Source organism: Aspergillus karnatakaensis (genome assembly GCF_047715665.1).
Source record: "Aspergillus karnatakaensis strain CBS 102800 unplaced genomic scaffold BJY04scaffold_11, whole genome shotgun sequence".
Lineage (NCBI taxonomy): Eukaryota > Fungi > Ascomycota > Eurotiomycetes > Eurotiales > Aspergillaceae > Aspergillus > Aspergillus karnatakaensis.
The window spans coordinates 228,187-243,405 of record NW_027395723.1 but is presented as its reverse complement, the minus strand read 5'-3'; the positions used below and the strand labels follow the sequence as shown (position 1 = coordinate 243,405).

At 50.2% G+C, this 15,219-nt stretch overlaps 6 protein-coding genes and 3 non-coding genes across 9 annotated transcripts; 2 read left to right on the top strand and 7 right to left on the bottom strand.

Annotated features, from left to right (window-relative positions):
- Window positions 1-1,340: 1,340 nt before the first annotated feature.
- BJY04DRAFT_183076 (mitochondrial 37S ribosomal protein mS45) lies at window positions 1,341-2,902 on the bottom strand. Its single transcript, XM_073710407.1, has 2 exons — window positions 2,293-2,902; window positions 1,341-2,098 (listed from the first exon to the last, which is right to left on the bottom strand). The coding sequence occupies exons 1-2, from the start codon at window positions 2,788-2,790 to the stop codon at window positions 1,406-1,408; spliced, it is 1,191 nt and encodes a 396-aa protein (XP_073573987.1). The 5' UTR covers window positions 2,791-2,902; the 3' UTR covers window positions 1,341-1,405.
- Window positions 2,903-4,098: 1,196 nt separating this feature from the next.
- BJY04DRAFT_15468 (uncharacterized protein) lies at window positions 4,099-6,125 on the bottom strand. The gene has a single exon (XM_073708934.1). The coding sequence runs from the start codon at window positions 6,016-6,018 to the stop codon at window positions 4,120-4,122; it is 1,899 nt and encodes a 632-aa protein (XP_073573986.1). The 5' UTR covers window positions 6,019-6,125; the 3' UTR covers window positions 4,099-4,119.
- Window positions 6,126-7,121: 996 nt separating this feature from the next.
- On the bottom strand, window positions 7,122-7,578 carry BJY04DRAFT_183072 (uncharacterized protein). The gene is made up of 2 exons (XM_073710406.1): window positions 7,426-7,578; window positions 7,122-7,322 (listed from the first exon to the last, which is right to left on the bottom strand). The coding sequence occupies exons 1-2, from the start codon at window positions 7,542-7,544 to the stop codon at window positions 7,169-7,171; spliced, it is 273 nt and encodes a 90-aa protein (XP_073573985.1). The 5' UTR covers window positions 7,545-7,578; the 3' UTR covers window positions 7,122-7,168.
- A 311-nt stretch (window positions 7,579-7,889) lies between these two features.
- Window positions 7,890-7,977, top strand: BJY04DRAFT_t46. Its single transcript has one exon. It is a non-coding gene; the product is annotated as a tRNA-Asp (tRNA).
- Window positions 7,978-8,973: 996 nt separating this feature from the next.
- On the bottom strand, window positions 8,974-9,061 carry BJY04DRAFT_t35. The gene has a single exon. It is a non-coding gene; the product is annotated as a tRNA-Asp (tRNA).
- Window positions 9,062-9,605: 544 nt separating this feature from the next.
- Window positions 9,606-9,693, bottom strand: BJY04DRAFT_t34. Its single transcript has one exon. It is a non-coding gene; the product is annotated as a tRNA-Asp (tRNA).
- A 500-nt stretch (window positions 9,694-10,193) lies between these two features.
- BJY04DRAFT_183064 (mitochondrial 37S ribosomal protein bS16m) lies at window positions 10,194-11,074 on the bottom strand. The gene is made up of 3 exons (XM_073710405.1): window positions 10,943-11,074; window positions 10,631-10,826; window positions 10,194-10,553 (listed from the first exon to the last, which is right to left on the bottom strand). Exons 1-3 carry the CDS (start codon window positions 11,017-11,019, stop codon window positions 10,500-10,502), a joined length of 327 nt encoding a protein of 108 aa, XP_073573984.1. The 5' UTR covers window positions 11,020-11,074; the 3' UTR covers window positions 10,194-10,499.
- Window positions 11,075-11,393: 319 nt separating this feature from the next.
- On the top strand, window positions 11,394-12,320 carry BJY04DRAFT_206019 (NADHX epimerase; the record flags this gene model as incomplete). The annotated part of the gene is made up of 4 exons (XM_073713662.1): window positions 11,394-11,405; window positions 11,469-11,577; window positions 11,646-11,711; window positions 11,788-12,320. 4 exons carry the CDS (start codon window positions 11,394-11,396, stop codon window positions 12,318-12,320), a joined length of 720 nt encoding a protein of 239 aa, XP_073573983.1.
- BJY04DRAFT_15381 (WD repeat PLAP family protein) lies at window positions 12,302-15,176 on the bottom strand. The gene is made up of 3 exons (XM_073708916.1): window positions 14,942-15,176; window positions 14,398-14,851; window positions 12,302-14,338 (listed from the first exon to the last, which is right to left on the bottom strand). Exons 1-3 carry the CDS (start codon window positions 14,987-14,989, stop codon window positions 12,483-12,485), a joined length of 2,358 nt encoding a protein of 785 aa, XP_073573982.1. The 5' UTR covers window positions 14,990-15,176; the 3' UTR covers window positions 12,302-12,482.
- Window positions 15,177-15,219: the final 43 nt, after the last annotated feature.

Genomic DNA, 15,219 nt, shown 5'->3' with positions numbered 1-15,219 from the left:
CAGTCCATCTCTATATAAACAGTCCCCAACGTCACATTTCCAACTCAGCGAAGACCCCTACGCAGACCCCTTCCCCTCCCCCTCAACGACCCCCAAACCCGCCTACAAATCCCCCTCTTCCCGACCTCCCGAACCCTCCCATCATCAAACCCCATTTCAGCCTCGCTCTCCAGCTCCAGCTGTCTTTGTCCCCTGTCAGAGAAAGTAGAGAAAGACCGCGCAGAGTCTACTGGGGACCGGGACCGCACGCGCTCAACAACAATAACAACCTCGTCTTGTTTACCGGATACGGAGTCTGAGAATGGGCTTCCGAGCTCAGTGTCAGTGTCGGAATTGGAACCGGAATCTGAGTAGGAGTCGGATAGGAGTGGCTCTTCGTATTCGTAGCTGGGGGAGGGTTGTTGTGTCTGCGTTTCTTCTTCTTCTTGTTGTTGTTGTTGTGAGTCAAACAGGAGTGTCTCTCTTGTGTATGCTGCTTCGGGGAGCGATGTATACCGGCGTCGGGAGGTCTTGGGGGTTGGTTGTTGGTTAGGAAGAGAGTGGGAGCGGCGGTGGAGGTGGTGGTTTATTTTGAGGTGCATTGCGTCGAATTTGAACTCAGTATTGGTATCACTTAGCCAGTTTCTGGTGCAACTGGTTAGTTGGAAGAAAATAGTGATGGGTGCTGAGTGTCCTAGTACATACCGTGTAGGGCTAAATGCAGCAAAAAGGGATATATGTATACAACGATCTCGAAAGGTAATCACTAAGTAAAGGAAATCAAGACATGAACCTTTGAAATTACTCACTCAAAGATAGGAAGAAAACCACCTCATCTTATACCTCACACATAGACAGCTTCAGTTCACTTTCTTCCATTCAGGCATTATCCATGATTCTGTAGCCGCCCACTCCCACCATCCTCTTTAAGCGCCAACCGTCCATCCACCCATCTTCTTTGAACCACCGCAACCCGAAACACTCCCCGTCGCAGAGATCCTCAGCATCTATAATTAGATCAAGCGCTGAGCCGCAAAGCCGTTGAAGAATCCTGCAGAGGGCCTGGCGCTTGCGCATTGGTTCAGGTTTCTCCGCATTTCGCAGGAATGATCACTTGCTGTAAGTAGCTTCAATCTCTAGTTGCTTGAGGTTTGGTTTGGGGGTTATTCTAAGAACCGTGGGGTCTAGAGTAGATATCTGGGTTGATCTATTGGACTTGCGTTGTTACTTTGGTTGGTGATGGTTAACTCGCTTGATATATTGAATATGAGAGAAAGAGGACGAGAATAACTTGCTTTCTCTATCCTTGCTATGAGTCGGGAATCACATGCTCGCTAGTGTTGTCATAGATTGATATTGACTTCCTATACAATAGATTACAGTAGAATAATAATACATCTTCGAATTGACATACAGCATCGTACAGCTAAACCTCGACCTTCGTAGGAATCTTAACCTCACCCTTTCTCCGGTCATAGCTGGGTACACCGTACCTCCGACCGGGAGCGCGAGCACCACGACCATCCGAGCCGGTGGTCTCCTTGCTGACGACGACATCCTTGATGCGGAACTCGAAGCGGGAAGCTTCCGGCTGGACACGAGACAGATTACGCTCGCGGCGTTCCTTTGAGAGGCGCCTGCGCTCTGCCTCGGCGTCTTCTGCCTTCTTGAGACGCTCATCGTACATCGAACCATACTCGATGGTCTCGTCCGGATTCTGGCGCTTGTCGCGCTCGAAGGCGACGAGTTGCGGGTGCGGGATACGCACGTCCGCGGGTTGCAGAACAGGCTGTTCTTCGGCACCCTTGCCGACGGTTTCGATCTTGGCAGGGTCCGAGGCAATACGGTTCATAGCTGCTGCGAGATCGGCATTTTCTTTCTCAACCTGTTTATGCAAGCGAGCCGGGGCAGCCGAGAAGACACGACCTGCGTCGACACGGGTGAATTGGCGGGATTCAGAAACAGGGTAGAAGATTTGAGGGTCTGTTAGGCGGTGGGATGGGAGATCGTTGATTGACTCGTGAGGGTTCTTCTTTTGATCGCGAATCTTCCCGTACAAAGGAGTTGTTGGGATCATTTCGTGGACCGAGCGAGCGTACGGTAGAGCTAGCGGTTTCCCCTGCTCATGCCATAATTAGAACACGAATGAAAGATTGTGATAGGGTAACAAGTGAGAGAGTATGCAATCAGGATATTTAGGCGTTGTACACATTCCCAGAAAACTGAGGTCGTAAAGACTAATCGATTTTTCCATTTTGTCTCATCATTGCAAGGAGGGCGTGGGGAGAAGGAATAGGTAATGGTCAGACATACCTCTTTACGCATGCGCTTCTCCAGCGCCACTAACCGACAAACGGCAGCAACTCTCCGCATATCCACACCCATATCGACACTGACAGCCCGAACACTCTTCTTCTTCACCATTACTTGCTCGTATATATCATTGCGCAACTCCTCGCTTAAAACGGGCTCACTGACGAATGCAGGGTTATGTGGAAATGGCCGCGAGCGGTTTGGAGCTTCGGAGTCGCCTCTGCGTGCCATCATATCACCCATATAGTTGGTTGACCCCGGGATGTGATTCTTCAGCTCGGTTCCATCTTTTTGAAGCCAATTGAACATCTCCCGCCGCAACTTTGTTTGCGTCGGCTGTGAAGAAGAGAAGTTGCGATAGGAATCTTGAGAAGAGCGTGCGGACTTAGGAAGGGCAGTGCATGATGATGGCGTAATGATTATGGAGGGAGATGAAGAGGAGGAAAGGTAGGGGAGAAGGGTATTGGAGACACGCTGGGTTTGTATCCGGGGAGGCATATTGGCGATATGTGATGTGCAATGGGCTCAAAAGTAATGTAAAGGGTATATGATGGTATGATTAAGGGCCAATGCCCCGGGTGTATCGGCAACTCAAGTGTGGAGGTTGGAGGCAGTGAGGTGGTAGAAGTCAACAACTTCCCGAATAACAGGAGGAAGAAACTTTTCTGAGCTGTCACGTGAGATATATTCGGTCTAACCCCATCCAAGCTCCATCATCAATCTTCCTACTAAATGCTCAACAAAATCATGAATATGTACAAGGGTAAGTCCCGGCAAAAAGACTAATCGATTAAAACTATCTAAAAGAAAGTTCCGTGGATGGAGCTCTTCCCCGATGCTCAATCCAAGCAGAGCCCAAGCAAAACAATGGAAACGCAATCCCAGGTTGAAATATGTAAACACACCCAGGCGGGAATTCAGACTCAGTGTAGGTATATCATCATGAACGCCGTTCTCAGATGACGGTTGCCTTCCGGTGAAAAGATTGTATCATCTCGAAACGCAGGAAAGAAAGCCGAAGCAGAACAATGCGATGCTTGTGTATCTTTTCTTTCAGTCTTCACCTCGTTTTCGTCTTCACCATGCATCGTCTTAATGTCAAGAAGAGTAGGATCATGCAAGCCCACTGTAAGAAATCAAAGCATGCAGGAACCCGCGAGATAGCAATGCGAAGGGAACATCCACCCAAGCCGCAGAAGATAAGGCAAAAGGCACCGCTAGTGTAAGATGGAACGCCAAGCAATCGAGAATGCAACAAGAATCAGTATCATTAAACAAGGTATAAGAAAGAAGAGGGGAGATCCGCCAGAATACCCCAGCGACTTGATCTTATGAACGGTGGAAACAAGACTTCAGACAAGGGGTATGGACAAGGTGCTAAAACAACAAAAACAGCCAAACTAGCTCATATGAATCGTTTGCGGCCCTCACAGGTATCAAAAGACATCAAAAAGACAGGAAACTACCCAGCAAGATGCGATCATCCCTAAGAAAAGCAAGCTAAATGGCGCCCCCGATCCCATGCTATCACGCTGTAGTGTAAGACCACAGAAGACCTAGAATGAAAATAGGACTGAGAAAGAGAAAATTGCGTAGAAGAAAAAGGGTTGTGTGAAAATGAAAGAACCACGGCACAGTGCCCGATTCGAAGTAACCACAAGAAGCGAGTCGAAGTCCAGAGTCCCGATATCCTTACTCCTGGGAGGCAGGAGACCCTCCAAATGCTGTCTAGCCGGTAAAAACAACAAAAGTCCCCAATGCGCCGGATATCCCAGTATTCATTAAAACATGTCGGACATTGATCCCATAGAAAATAAATGTGTCGTCTTACCGCCCCATCATGTAATCGGGATAGTTCGGGGTGGCATTGCCAGAGCGTTGCCCTGCATTACCACCGTTTGCTCCGCCGTTGTGGGCGCCAGCGTTATGCAAAGACTGTTGTGGCATCATCACCGGGTTCATTGGATTTCCTCGAATCCCCAGGCCTGAATTGGGGTTGAATGAGCCGTTCATTCCGTTCATTCCGTTCATTCCATTAACGGGTACATGCGGATGAGTATAGCCGGAGGGATGCATGACATTGTTGTTCCGGAGCCCCATTGGCGGCATCAAGCCGGGCGGTGTAGCCAGACCAGGTGGTGGGCCACTCACGGTAGAGAACATTTGGTTTGATATGGAGCCAAGTCCCGCGCCGCCTTGGATAGCATTCTGTGATGCGAGTCCGTTCGATGCACTCATGGAGCCTGGTTGTCCTGAGCGAACTCCCAGGGGGTTCTTAGAGAAGCTTAGACGGATGCCAGTCTTGATGCTGTTCGAAAGCTTGTAACCATACAGTTCGTTCAAGGCCTTGCCAGCCGTGCGTACATCCTCGAACTCGACGAAGCACATAGGTCCATTTTGCTTGTTTCGAAAACAAAGGCGCTTGTAGCCGCGTTGCTTTGAGAATAGGGCTTTCAATTCCTCTTCTTGAGTGTCGGGGGGTAAATTCCCAACATACAGAGTATTGCAAGGAGGATTCATGTCATTGGGATTGGCAGCGGGAAAACTGTGGCGGGCGGTGTGCACCGCGTTGTATGGAGGAAACGCGGGATTATTGACAGCGCCATTCATGGGTTGAGCATAAGCAGAAGAGGGCGTTTGGATAGCCATGTGTGCCGCGCCTCCGGGTGTGAAGTTTGGCAGGGGTGGAGAAGTGATGTTGGTGGTCAACGAAAGGTTGTTAAAATGGCTAGTGGGAATCTGAGGGTTGGTGGACCGCCGCGGGACCGAGACCGACCCGGAGTGACCATTTTCAGCGTACCCAACCGGGTCTTTGAGTAACTCGCCCGTATCTTCGTCCGTATCTTGACCGATCATTGACTTGCCGCTTATACGCGGGAACTCTGGCACACCATTTGCGACCGGCGATGTAGGGGAGAAAAGACCATGGAGGCGCGAGTTCGGCTCGGAGGAAGTGGGCAGCGAATCGCTCGCAGATGGGTTGATTGACGAGAGTTTCTCCATCGTCTGGAAGGTACCGTTGAAGCGCGATTGTCGCGCTGACGGCCCGTTGCCCAATAAGCTGCGACTGGCAGAGTGATCAATGGTATTGCGTCTTGGAAGGAAAGGAGGCGCTGGGCCACTGTTGTAGATGTCCACGATCATAGTTGCATCGTTTTTCGAGTTCGGCTTGCCATCAAGTAATGCTCGCGCCTCTTCCGCCGCAGCGAATGTGCTAAAGCGCGCGATCGCACTCAAATACCCGGTATCTTCCGGCAACTCTGTATGTACGAAATCCGCATCAAGCAGGTCGTTGGAGAATAGGAACATGCTGCGCAACGCCTCGCGACTCATATTCTTCGGAAGCTTTCGCATAAGGATCGCGCCACCACCCATGCCGTCGGCTTGACGAATGAAGCCATTTAGGTTCTGCGCCGATCGATCCGAGTCGCCTAGATGCATAGTGGCGGGAGGCACGTTATCGAAGGAGGGGTTATCGAAGGAAGAGGTCGGGCTGAGCGACGAGAAGGAATAGGAGGAGAAGTCGTGGCCTAGAGAAGTCGATGCCTGCGACGCGGAGTGATGATACACGTCGGTCGACATCGCATTGTGGGCCGTCGAAGGCGCCTGGAAAGAGGAGAGCGACTGCTGGGGAGGTGACGCGCCCGACGACGCCGAGGGCGTGCGCTGAGCGGTACTATAGGACCCTGGGCTGGTGTGGGTGGACTGGGTGGAAGTGCCAGTCATGCCTCGAGGACGAAGGATCTCAGGAGTCGGGTCTCGATAAGGCTCCACGCGGGCGAGGTTGAAGCACGAGTCGAGTTGACTTTCTAGCTCGGTAAGGGGCGCGGACGGAGGCGAACAAATGACAGGTGGAAACGAGCCAAACGAACAAGATCGCGATGGAGAGTTCAAGATCGAAGATGAAAAAACCAGACAAGTACTCGAACTCGCGGGATGTCTCACAATAAAGATTTCAAGGGGGTGCTGATGCGATAGGACGGATGGGGCCCAGACAATGAAGCAGAAATCCAGTAATAACTAATGCGACGGACCGAGGATGCGAGTAAGACACGGTATGGTGAAATCGTACTAGTGGGCAACAGATCGCCAGTCAAGAGACCGAGATGATGGAAAGTGAAAGGAGAGATGGAGGAGATTAGAAGGAAGATAGTAGGTAACTTTGAAAGACTGGCAACAGGGGAATAATAACTAGGAGAGGGAGAGGGAGGGAACAGGGGGGTGGAGGAGGAGGAGGAGGAGGGAGAGAATAATGGGAGAGGCAGAGAGAGGCAGAGAGGCAGAGGGAAAGGTGGATGCCGGGCCAAAGTTAGTGGACGACCTCCGTCCTAGCGCAGGAATCAATGGCAAGGAAGCCGGAAAGAGCATAGAGTTAAGAGCTCTTTTTTACTCTGCTCTCTGATCTAATGATAAGAGCTCTGTCGCTCTACAATGCCGACGCTTTAATCAATTTTCAGGACGATTAAGCAGCTAATCTGACGAGCTACGATTTCCTGAAAGCTCAAGCAAAAGCAGCGGCTGATGAATCAAAGTCTCAAAGACTACTAGAAAGGAGTCCGGAACGGTCCTTTTGGAGGCTTTTGGGGGGGTACCTTATCCATGGATCGAGAGGAGCTGGCGTTACAGCTTGGTATTATACAGTACGTACCAGACGGCCGTTTCTTGGTAACTCTTTGTCCAATCAGCAACTGCGACGCCTGATGCGCGTCCCGACAGTCGAGATGACACGACGCGCTATTGACAGACGAGCATCGGTAGTCTCGACTTGTCTTTTGATCTAGAGCATGCTGTACATACTGTATAATTACATGAATATCGTCGCTGCACATCGAAGCTATCCCAGACGCAAGGGAGGAACGCTCTGCTTACGACATTGTCAAGGCTGTCGCGTGGACGATCCATGAAGAAATTCCAACTTACCGAGTGCAGCGATCCAACAAAAGCCGCGTCCGAATGCAAATCTGGAGGAGGTGCGTGTGCTGAAGACTACGGGGGGTGACCATAATGACCCTTTATCGCGATCCATCCTGGTAAATAACACAGCTTCTCTATCCCACCTTTGTTCTTTTCTGCCGATAGTTCCTCGATGTTCGCATCATCCTGAAATCACGTTGCTGACAATCTGAAACGCAGGGTTCTTCAGAAAGCATCATAAGATTTATAAAAAAAAAAGAAGTAAAGGGACAGGAGCTGAAGAAGATATTTGCTTCTCCCTTAGCGTTGGAAGACATCGGCGTCTCTTCAAGCTTCATCCAGGATGAATACGAGCCGTTACTGGGCTGGAAATCGAGGCTGAATGCTCGAGTCTCGAACATCCCGGACCAGAGGATGCATGCATTGTACTTTATACTCTGGAGGCTGCAGGGAAACGGAAGGCCCGGGTTATATGTAGTTTGCTGCTTTCCGCCGCTATCAAAATAAGCCTATCTGAAGCCGCTTTTGAGGTCTAGGCAGCACCGAAGTACGAAATTATTGCCTGCCCTGCAATCTTTGAAGTTGTTGTAAAGGAACAAGGGCGAGGATGCGCTCATGCCAAAGCAGGACGGAAACATGATTAGCTTGATAGACATAGAATTAAAAACCTACGATACCTTCAATCCTCGATGGTCTAACGGTCATGATTTCCGCTTGTCACCTAGCAAGGAACAAGCGCGGGAGACCTGGGTTCGACTCCCAGTCGGGGAGTTTTTTTGGCCCTTAACATATTTTTTAACCTCATGGTTTTCATCCTCATGGTTTGGGTGTCAAAAGCGCATCAAAGATATTAAGATACAGCTACAAGCATCCGTTCGAATTCAGATCGGTTCCTAGAAACGCGGCTCGCTACTACTATCTACTTAGACTCGAGAGTCGAGAGTCGAGAGACAGATTACGCCCCGGGCTTCGCTCACCATATGAGCCAATCCCGTTGTGCACTCCATTTCCCGAGCTCATTCGTTATTGCGAAATATCAAAGACACCTGCTGATTGGTGGCGAGAAAAGAATTTCAGCTTCCAATCTGATCGATGGGCCAGTAGTGGTAGGATGTTCGATTTTCGAGGGACCACCCCGCCCCCTTCTGGCCAAATTCTTCCCGGTCTTCATACTCAAGTCTCAGAGTCACAGCTTCCAATAATGAGACTCAATATGGATCGGTATCAACGCTGCCTACCGGAAACGATCTGGTTGGATCGTGCGAAAGACAAGGAAAGTCGATTCTGCCTAGCCTCGTTATAACGAATGTCTTTTTGGCATGGATGCGCTTCCCAGGGCGGCCAAGGTCCGCAACTGATGGCTACGATCACATGGTAATATGGTTCGGCCAGTTCCTGGAATTCCTTTCAGCCCTCAGGTAACCTACCTTGGTACTCAGATCCTTTGTCTGGTGGCCTCAAACCTTCCGCTCGATTTATCCACGGAATGAAGGCGCGTTTGTTTTGGTGGTACAAAGGCACACCTCCCGTCCGCTCCCACCAGGTGGTGATTCAACAAGAGGCTGAAGTAATGACGTGTTTTAGGGAGCGAGATTCTTGCATTCTATTTGCAGAAAATCATTTGATGCTTATTCTTTTAACCTTAGGTAAGTTCTTCTCCGCCTCGATCTCGATATTACTCATTTATGACCAACTCCGTCTTCCATACCTCCACATCCCACCAAAGCACCATCACCATCGACCCTATAGCATAAGCAAAAAGAGATCCTCCCCGACTGGGAGTCGAACCCAGGTCTCCCGCGCTTGTTCTCGTTAGAGTGACAAGCGGAAATCATGACCGTTAGACCATCGAGGATTTGTATAGGAAGTGGCCCTAGTTTAGGGCTTGTGTGGGGCTAGCTCTGAGTATGCAGTGCTCACCTATTTTTGTCACAAAGAGCTAGGGAGCAACGGTTTCATGGACGTCCAAGGAGAGGGTCACAATGGCCAAGTGATATCTGCGGACAACGCTGCAGGACAGGGGCGTTGTATGGACGATGATGTCTAAATTATATGATCGATCACTGAGGGACGCTGCATAGACCACCGAACGGAACATCTAACACTGAACACCGTGGTTTTCATATCAAGGATAACCTGCATGTACTTTCTCGCTTAGCTTGTCATCATTCTCAGTCTCCTACTCGAGACTACATGCAATTGCATTAGAGACGGTTCATCGAGTTCATCTGGAACAGAGCTAGGAAGTTCCTTGCCGTGAGGAAGACAAATCAACACAGCACTCAAGGTCGGAGTGCTCGTCCTCCATATAGCAAGGCTCTATCAAATTATCTAATAGCAAGGTAGCGGGCAGAAAAGCGTCAAAAGCAATAGCGAAAGCTATTGGTACATAAAAAAACCTCCCCGACTGGGAGTCGAACCCAGGTCTCCCGCGCTTGTTCCTTGCTAGGTGACAAGCGGAAATCATGACCGTTAGACCATCGAGGATTGAAGATGTAATCGCGATTCAATTTTTACCATATATTCCATTTTTCACTTTTTCATTCGGTAGTTCCCTGTACTTTTTGTCAGTTTTACATCTATTAGCGGTATACCAGCCATGTCAACGAGTAGTTAGTTGTTCGGAGGATTTGCTTGAAGGAAGATTAGACAATCTTTCTACTGTTTCCCTGTATGAAAGTATATGGACAGCTATACCATTGGGGTATCAACCTGGCATGAACTAGCATGTACTGAAACCGCTAGGTCTTGCTCTAGTAGTGACATAGACCGTCATCCAGCCACAGACATTCATGGATCTAATTTCTGACATAACGTGCTGTGCCTTTGATGCTCCGCCATGTCAGCCGGGCTCATTTTTCACCGATTGACTCGCGGGTCTCATCCTTGAGCATCAAGTCGAGACACTGGAAGACTTTGTGCAGGGCCGGAAGAAAGAGAGCGTCAGCTTGATAGTGACGCTTCCTGTCAAGATAAACGGAAGAACATAACAGTTCAAGAAGCTTATCATGATATCACTAATATACAGACAACAATGACAGTGTTTGATCCCACTTGCAAAAATGATCCAAGCTCAAAACGCCAAAGAAATGCTAGAAGCACACAATATAGGAGACCTGCTCAGCCGCCGCAAGTGCTTGTCTGACCACAGGCCAGGCAGCCGGAGAGAACTTTGAAGATCGCGTGAAGGCTTACTGGGCGAGTCCAGTCCGCTGACCTGCGTCAGACTAAGCACCCCAAGCAACCTTTTCAAGCAGGGTCTAAATTGGAACATAACCACCTCGCTAGAACCTTTATTTCGCACCACCAATTTTCTGCCCGACGAGATCCTTCTGAACAAGCCCAGCCTATGCGAGCATGTTAGTATCCATCCAAACTCCGTACATGAGCCCCGTAAATCCGTGATCCTCAAGGTCAGACGTACCAAATTCAATAACCGCCAAACAGAGTCACTAGGCTGTGCACCAACACCAAGCCAGTACTTCGCTCTCGACCGATCCAGCGAAACCTCCTTGTATGGTCGTGCGCTGCGTGCTTCCTCATCGGACAAGTTCGTAGGTTTTTGCGGGAGCGGGTTGAATGTGCCGATAACTTCGAGAGGCTTTGAGTCGCGGGCAGTCCTGTAACAATGCAATTGCATTAGTCAATTCTGTCAGATCATTCATCTCTTCTTCTTTTCTCGTTGGTGAAGGCACGGGGCCGGAGATCGCGGAGGACGGGGGTAGTGGGCTCGTACCGTGCTTGGGCAACGACAATGTTGAAGAACGGTTGGTGCTTGTTTCCAAAGCGGGCAAGGCGGATGCGGACGACCATTTTGACGAAGTATATGGTGAGTTATCGAGCGTGTTTGGAGGTTTGATGATAGCTGGCTTGCGGTATGGTCCAAAAAGTCCGGCGGTGGTTCGAAAACTCGTCGGAGGAGATATTTATCCGGAGAGCACCGAAATGGGTTAGCGTGTAATGGTGGGGATAAGCGCTCTATGATGTAATCTCCGAGTGTCCACTAGATAGGTAGTTATCCAACTATGAGCTGCACGACTTCAAGAACATTATTGTATCACAATCTTTCAATTCATTCAATCTAATTGAGATCGCTCAAAGTAACCAATTGTATGTTCTATCGCGCAGTACAGTCTCGGCGCCTCCAGCTTCCCAGACCTTTACGACACTATACTAGAATCGCAAAGATGTCGCTCAAGGTGAGCTCGCATGCTCAGATCTATATCCAACCTCACCAAGGCTAAAACCAAGTCCAATGCCAGGCACTATCATCCAAAGATGCCGCATCTCTTGACCAAGACCTCATGGAAGAGGGTGGTTTCTCTCTTGACCAACTGATGGAATTAGCCGGTCTTTCTGTCGCGCAAGCAGGTGAGACACCGCACGCAGCCCTTTCACATATATATCCGATCCAGAACTAAAGAATTGAAACTATCCAGTCTACCGCGTCCACCCACCATCCGCCGGCAAGAAGATCCTGGTCATCTGCGGTCCAGGAAATAATGGTATCCTTTCCTCTGCCCTCCTACACAATCCCCCCTCATCACCACGAATAGCTAACCAACAACTCCCAACCAACAGGAGGCGACGGCCTCGTCGCAGCCCGACACCTCTCCCACTTCGGCTACAAGCCCTCAATCTACTACCCCAAGCCCGGCAAAAAAGACCTCTACACCCGCCTCACAACACAGCTCTCCGCGCTCTCAATCCCCACTATCTCCCCCACCTCCTTCCCCTCCACCCTGCAGAAAACCGACCTCATAGTCGACGCAATCTTTGGCTTCTCCTTCGGCGGACCCCTCCGTGACCCTTTCCCCGAGATAATCTCCGCCCTTGAAAAGAGTAAAGCCCCTGTTCTTGCTGTCGATGCGCCGAGTAGCTGGGATATTGAATCTGGGCCGCCGAAGGAGGGGCCTGGGAGTAACTTCATGCCGGAGTATTTGGTTAGCTTGACGGCGCCGAAGCCTTGTGTTAAGTTTTACAAGGGGAAACATTTTGTTGGTGGGAGGTTTTTGACGAAGGGGGTTGCGGAGAAGTATGGGCTTGATGTACCGAATTACCCTGGGGTGGATCAGATTATGGAGGTTGGGGTTGATGTGGAGGGGAAGCTTTAGAATTATACCTATCTAAGGGAAGCATGCGGCTTGCAGAATGATATTGCGCGGTACTATTACCGTCATCTGCTCTAAATGTTGTTATAGCAAAATGAAGTTCTATGGATGGTCGTATCGGCGTATACGCTTGAATCAAGCACGCTGTCATGCTGAATTCAGAGATTAAGATAGAGACGCTTTGATCTCTCCAATGATGCCTTTGATCCTGGGTTCTTTTCCGAGCCCCGAGCTCAAGACCGTCTGCGTTATTCCCCCAATATTAAACACCTCCTTCGCAGCGGATCTGACCTCGTCTTCAAGTTCCTTCACCAACGTCCCTAGAGCAACAAGGCTGCGATAGACTGCTTCAGAGTCTTTTTCGCCTGTGAGGAGTCGTGTGAGCTCTTCTAGAAGCACCAAGCCCCGTTGGCTAGATTCCAAACTCGAGCTTCTCCCCTCACTTGTGGAATAGACTGCAATGTTGATGTAGAGAGTAGCTATTGCGATGGTGAGGTTGCGGTTGGGTGATGGCCCGCTGTTTGTGAGGCATCCCTTAATGGCCGCAATGACCTGGTCGAACCGTTCGATGACAAGCTGACGCCCGGCCTCGGTTTCGAACAGATTGGCTAATAGCCGAACAGAGAGCATGGCGTTGTTGACATTTACCGGTGCGTCAAATACTCCACTTTCTTGAAGCCCTGATATCAAATCTTTGCCGCTGTAATCTGACGTAGCTGTCAGAGGAGTGGCAGCAGCAAACAATCGAAGAAGATCCAGCCCGGGTAGCCTGTTGGCCGCGGGCCAGACAGTCGCGATCTTGAAAAGCAGCACGACACCAGCTTCGACGGTAGGGGAGTCTTTTAGAACATTTGAGGTTTCTATCTCGTTGCATAAAGTGATCACCGTCTCTAGCTCTGAAGGACTCAACGACACATCCTTTGCTCCATCCGCGACGAGTTTGTCATTCAGTTCTTGTAGCTTCCGCGCGATAACTTTCAGGTTGGCTGTTCGGATTGATAAGTAATCCTTCTGTGGTAGGACTTTCGGACGTGATTCGGGGATAGCCGGCTGCTGCGCAGTAGCATCTCCAGGGCGATAGCGTCTATCTGAGCCCCAGGCGTCACCACCTGTATTGGGCTCTTGACTGGGCTGGCCAAGAGTCGCGCCTTGCGTATTCTGAACGATAAATTGAGCGACCTGATCAAGATAACTCATGGGTAGTTCATTGTCTCCAATAAACTTGGTTGCGGCTTCATATGGGTTCTGTGATAGGTTGTAAGGCAGTTTGAGAGCAGGTTTACCGTCTTCGACGTCCACATCGAAAACAAAGTCGTAGTCCTGGCCCAGATATTCCGTCTTCCTTCCGCTGCTGCCAGCAGCATCCACCACGGTGCCCACTGCTTCCCATTTACCCAAAGCGGCTGACCATGTGTGAGCGGTAACACTGCCATTAGCCTCGTGTATCATCTGCACTTGACCGTCCTTGGTACCGGATTTCTGTTGGAGAAACTCTGGGCCAGGAAGCTTCTCCTTGTTGACGTTTCCGACCTGCTGTTGGGGAATTGCGGACTCCTTGACAGCTGTCTCAAATTGTTGCACCACCTCCGCACTCGCCTGCCTATCAGCAGCCCTAGTGAAAACCCGGGTTACCCGATCGCTTGCGCCTGTAACGATATCGCCACTCTCTTGACACGCCGCAACGCTCCAGACAGAAATTGCAGGGTGAGTGATGGTCTGTACGCACTGCGTGCCGTCCCACACCCGTACTGTGCGATCCTCTCCAGCGCTGACCAGCTCACCCGAAGGAAGAGCAGCCAAAGAGTAGATGAAGCTCTCGTGGCCATAAAGTTCGCGGACTAGGTCACCCTGCAGAGTGAAGAGACGGATAACTCCATCGTTGCTTGCGGCAGCAAACTGCGCGCCTGTAGGGTGTGATGGTGGTAGTTTGCACAAGGCTCGAACGATGTCACGAGAGTCTTTGATGGTGTTCAGTAACTTTCCGGAGGTATTGAATATTCGAATGAGCTTATCAGCGCAGCCTATAATATAATTAGCGGATTCAGTATGGTGTATGGTAAGGCAAGTGGAAATGGTGTACCGGTGATGATGGTGTTCTTGTCATAGGCAAGTACCGCCCAAACAGTTCCTTGGTGACCTTCTAATACAACTTCCGACTCCCATTTCCCAACTCGCCAGAGCCTCGCCGTAGAATCCCAGCTTCCACTGACGACCCAGCCGCCTTCCGGGCACACGTCCAAAGCACTAATTGTGTGGGCGTGGCCCAATAGCATAGCATCAGCATTGTCAGTACCCGTCTTGCTAGGCTGCCGCGCTTCAATGATCGTATCCTGACCGCCAGCCAAGACTAGTCCTTCAGGGTAGTCGGCAGTTGGAGGGTAATATGCCAAGGCGTTGATGTATGCTGAACCATGAGCGACGATAGTATAGTCGTATGTGGGAGGCGGGCTGGATATGAGCTTCCAGAGCCGGACGGTTGCATCTCGTGAAGCAGAAAACAAAGCTTTGGAATTGGGAAAGGCCACGGCGCGAACCTATCGGCGAAGATTAAAAAGTCAGTGATCTGTTGCGTGGTGGGAGATCTCGTCGTGTTGTCAACATCTAGAGAGCGGGGAGCGTCTTACATCATCGCCGTGACCCTCCAAAACAGCGGAGATCTTGAACTCAGGCATACATACACAGAGAGGAATTGGTATTAGAGGAAAGAGTATTCAGATGTAGTGTATCAAGAAAGTAAGGGCTGGATCAAGGAGAGAGAAAGCAGGAGAGAGAAGTAGATGATGAGTCCGACTGGAAGGACCCCAACCCCGGAGAGACTCCTGGCATCCACCCAGCCTGCTCCGGCCGATCGTCTTAATGAAGGAGGGGCGTCATGTGGGCGGTGAACCTAAGAAGCTGCTAG

What these genes read in the sequence shown, in the direction of transcription:
- BJY04DRAFT_183076 (XM_073710407.1), bottom strand. Translation starts at nt 2,790, where the DNA reads ATGCCTCCCCGGATACAAACCCAGCGTGTCTCCAATACCCTTCTCCCC. An exon ending in AGAAGCGCATGCGTAAAGAG is followed by an intron (nt 2,099 to 2,292) that starts GTATGTCTGACC and finishes TGGCATGAGCAG; the next exon opens with GGGAAACCGCTAGCTCTACC.
- BJY04DRAFT_15468 (XM_073708934.1), bottom strand. Translation starts at nt 6,018, where the DNA reads ATGACTGGCACTTCCACCCAGTCCACCCACACCAGCCCAGGGTCCTAT.
- BJY04DRAFT_183072 (XM_073710406.1), bottom strand. Translation starts at nt 7,544, where the DNA reads ATGAAGCTTGAAGAGACGCCGATGTCTTCCAACGCTAAGGGAGAAGCA. An exon ending in ATGATGCTTTCTGAAGAACC is followed by an intron (nt 7,323 to 7,425) that starts CTGCGTTTCAGA and finishes TGTGTTATTTAC; the next exon opens with CAGGATGGATCGCGATAAAG.
- BJY04DRAFT_183064 (XM_073710405.1), bottom strand. Translation starts at nt 11,019, where the DNA reads ATGGTCGTCCGCATCCGCCTTGCCCGCTTTGGAAACAAGCACCAACCG. An exon ending in ATTGTCGTTGCCCAAGCACG is followed by an intron (nt 10,827 to 10,942) that starts GTACGAGCCCAC and finishes GCATTGTTACAG; the next exon opens with GACTGCCCGCGACTCAAAGC. An exon ending in TTTGGCGGTTATTGAATTTG is followed by an intron (nt 10,554 to 10,630) that starts GTACGTCTGACC and finishes ATGCTCGCATAG; the next exon opens with GCTGGGCTTGTTCAGAAGGA.
- BJY04DRAFT_15381 (XM_073708916.1), bottom strand. Translation starts at nt 14,989, where the DNA reads ATGCCTGAGTTCAAGATCTCCGCTGTTTTGGAGGGTCACGGCGATGAT. An exon ending in TGGAGGGTCACGGCGATGAT is followed by an intron (nt 14,852 to 14,941) that starts GTAAGACGCTCC and finishes CTTCGCCGATAG; the next exon opens with GTTCGCGCCGTGGCCTTTCC. An exon ending in CAAGAACACCATCATCACCG is followed by an intron (nt 14,339 to 14,397) that starts GTACACCATTTC and finishes ATTATATTATAG; the next exon opens with GCTGCGCTGATAAGCTCATT.